Source organism: Numida meleagris, chromosome 26 (assembly GCF_002078875.1).
Source record: "Numida meleagris isolate 19003 breed g44 Domestic line chromosome 26, NumMel1.0, whole genome shotgun sequence".
Taxonomy (NCBI): Eukaryota; Metazoa; Chordata; class Aves; order Galliformes; family Numididae; genus Numida; species Numida meleagris.
In genome coordinates this window covers 2039256-2041923 of record NC_034434.1, presented here as the reverse complement: position 1 = coordinate 2041923, position 2668 = coordinate 2039256, and the positions used below count along the sequence as shown (strand labels likewise).

The following is a 2668-nucleotide window of genomic DNA, read 5'->3' as shown; positions in this document are numbered from 1 at the left end:
CAGCAGCCCCCATACTCACGGTGCCAGGCAGTGGGGTGACAGCGCAGGGGACACGGCGGCTGCTGCGCCCTCCCTGCTTTTATAGCCTCCGGGGGGGCCCCGGCTCCTCCCTCCCTCCCTCGCCCGTGACCGACCCACGACACCGAGGACCACGCAGCCCCCACCCCCCGGCTCTGCTGCGCTCCCAACACCGCGTCCCAGTGCCCCCAGCGTGGGGTGCGCCCACGGGGGAATGGTGAAGGGGGGGCGGGGGGGCACGGATGTCACACGCAGATGTGGCACAGGGCACGCAGCTGGCGGCGGGACACGTGGATGTGGCACAAGGACAGCGAACAGACGTGGGGCAGGGAGGGGATGTAGATATGGCACAGGGATGTGGCACCAACACGGGACACGGACACGGCACAGATGTGGCACAAATATGGCACAGGGACATGGCACATAGGACAGGGACACAGTGTGGATGTGGCACAGACACGGCACAGGGACACGGCACAGTCATGGCACGGGGACATGGCACAGATGTGGCACAGGGACACGGCCCAGGGATGGAGCTTGGATGTGGCACGGGGAGGTGGCACAGGGATGTGACACGGCATGCAGCTGTGGGCATGGCGTAGGGACATGGCACAGACACAGGACAAGGACACGGCGTGGAGGTGGCACAGGGACACAGGAGTATGGCACAGACATGGCACAGGATCACAGCAGAGGGACATGGCACAGAGATGGCACAAAGGACACACACTGCACAGGGACACGGCCCGGACAAAGGACAGGGACACAGTGTGGATGTGGCACTGGGACGTGGCACAGACATGGCACAGGGACACAGCATGAACATGACACAGGGACACAGCACAGGGACACAGAGATGGCACAGGGACATGGTACAGACAAAGCACAGGGACACAGCACGGATGTGGCACTGGGACACCGCACAGACACGGCCCGGGGACACGGCACCAACGTGGCACGAGGCTTGGCACAGGGATGGCACAAACACGCCACAGCCACAGCACAGGGACACAGCTTGCAGCCACAGATGCAGCACAGCCACGGCGCACGTGAGAGGCGCAGGAGGCGACGGTGGCACACAGACACGGGGACATCAGTCACAGGGAGGGACACGGGCACGGCCACCCCTGGGGACCGCGTGCAGGACAGCGCACGGCAGTGGCTGTGGTGCCCCTGCTGCCTCAGTTTCCCCCGGCACGCGGCAGAGCACGGAGCCACCACCTCAGCGCCGTCACTGCCACCGCCCGCAGGATGGATGAGCTGCCCTTTCCATCCTCCCCCTCGCTAATTCGTTATGGATTTAGCATTAACGAGCAATCACCCGGCCCGGCCGCGGGGGGAAACTGAGGCACGGAGGTGCCCGTCTGGGACGTGACGCACCACGTAGGGACCACCAGAGCCACCTCAAGGTGGAAGCAAGGGGAGAGGGGGGCAAAGCGGTGTCCCTGGAGAGCGTGCTGCACGGATGGGACGACGGGACGCGGTGCTGGGTGACCGCAGGGTGCTGCACGCCCGGCAGGAGGGGACACGGCCGAGCCGCTGTGACCCGGCCAAGCAGCAGCGTGGGCACAGCTCGTGGCACTGCCACCGCGGGGGTCCCGGGCCCCACGGCTGCGTCCGGCCCGGTGAGCGGCACGCGGCGCCTGGCACCCCGCAGGGCTCACCCCCCGTGCGCTCGCACGCTTGGCACGCACGCGGCCTCCGGGCGCACGGTGACCGCGGTGTCACAGCGAAGCCACGCAGACACACGGGCGGCCAAAGCCACCCTGCGTCACAGCGCGGGGCCCCTGCTGTCCCCTGCAGACGGGAGCAGCCGCAGCCCCAACCGCCGCTGTCACCTTTCACGTCCCCCCCCCCCCCGTCGATGCGAGGCTAATTGGATCGATGCGGCCGCGTGCTGGGGACGCCGAGGTTGGATCCGGCGCCGCCAGAGCCCCCAGCCCCACCCGAGGGGGGGGGACAGCGACTGCCACCCATCCCCACCATCCCCAGAGGGACCGGGACAGCGGCGGTGCCACCCCCGGCCTGCAGCAGCACCCACGTCCCCGAGCAGAGGGGGCCCGGGCTCCTCCGTGGAGACGGAGGCGACGTTTCTGCTCTATTTCCCCCAGGTGACAGCAAACAGCCGTTTTCCAAAGGTCACAGGATGGCTCCGGCAGCGGGGGCAGGCGGCCCCCGGCACGCTGCTGCGGGGGGGGGGGACAGGACGCAGAGCCCCCCCCCAGCCCCACGCATCGGAAAGGAGCGGGGCGAGCAAACAGGGCGCTGCCGCTTCCCCGCGCTTTATGGCCCTGCGCTTTCCGCCGGAGACGCATTAACGGCCGCGGGGCCCCGCTGCCCTTATCAGCCCCTGTTTGCTCGGCCCCACGCGCTTCCGATGTGCTGACAGGGACGGTGGGGACAGCGAGGACGCGGCCCCCGGTGCCAGCCCCTCCCCACATCCAGCAGCCAGAACCCCAGCAGCCCGCAGGGGGCAGCCCCCCCCCCCCGGCGCACCCCGTGCCTCAGTTTCCCCACCTCGAGGAGGGGGACGCCCCCCGGCAGCGCACACTGAGCTCCCCGCGAGGCAGCACCCGACAGAGCAGGAGGATTCCTCCTTCCGCTGCCACAAAAACGGGGAGCGGGGATTTCAGACCACCCCCCCCCCCCC

The 2668-nt window shown here is 68.9% G+C and overlaps 1 protein-coding gene across 1 annotated transcript in view; it reads right to left on the bottom strand.

Moving 5' to 3' along the window:
* Window positions 2523–2668, bottom strand: part of TMEM101 (transmembrane protein 101) — a 2439-nt gene continuing 2293 nt past the window's right edge. Inside the window, exon 4 of the mRNA XM_021377613.1 lies at window positions 2523–2620. Within this exon, the coding sequence (XP_021233288.1) occupies window positions 2523–2620 (98 nt within the window). The remainder of the gene's footprint in view (window positions 2621–2668) is intronic.